A 409-nucleotide genomic window follows, 5' to 3' on the forward strand; every position below is an offset into this window, starting at 1 on the left:
GGGGCAAAACCCGCCGGGTTTGGGTCGCGCTGGCTGCAAACCCCCTCTCCAGTGCTCGTGCCTGGTGCTAACACCCGTTTTCTGGTCCCTGCAGGTTGGAGGGGGCCAGGAAGGCGCAGGGGGGCAGGTGGAGATCTTCTCCCTCAACCGCGCCGTGCCACGGACGGTGAAGTCCTTCCCGGTGGCTTCGCCGGTGCTGTGCATGGAGTACATCCCCGAGGCGGGCGAGGGGGAACCGGCGGGCGGCCAGGAACCCCGACCGACCACCGAACAGCCCCCCGCATCCCTGCATCCCACCGTGTGCTTGGGGTTGCGGGATGGCAGGTGAGCCCGCGTCTTCTGCATCCGTCCTTCGGTGCAATCGCCAGCACCAAACCTTGAGGACCGGCACGATCTGCTGCATCTCCCC

At 67.5% G+C, this 409-nt stretch overlaps 1 protein-coding gene across 1 annotated transcript in view; it reads left to right on the plus strand.

Moving 5' to 3' along the window:
* ARHGEF10L (Rho guanine nucleotide exchange factor (GEF) 10-like) overlaps window positions 1-409 on the plus strand; it is a gene marked incomplete at both ends in the record, with an annotated part of 10,796 nt that overhangs the window by 4,903 nt on the left and 5,484 nt on the right. Inside the window, 1 exon segment of the mRNA XM_009585585.1 lies at window positions 88-324. Within this exon segment, the coding sequence (XP_009583880.1) occupies window positions 88-324 (237 nt within the window).

The sequence above is a fragment of the Fulmarus glacialis genome, unplaced genomic scaffold (assembly GCF_000690835.1).
Source record: "Fulmarus glacialis isolate BGI_N327 unplaced genomic scaffold, ASM69083v1 scaffold22149, whole genome shotgun sequence".
In the NCBI taxonomy this organism is placed as follows: Eukaryota; Metazoa; Chordata; class Aves; order Procellariiformes; family Procellariidae; genus Fulmarus; species Fulmarus glacialis.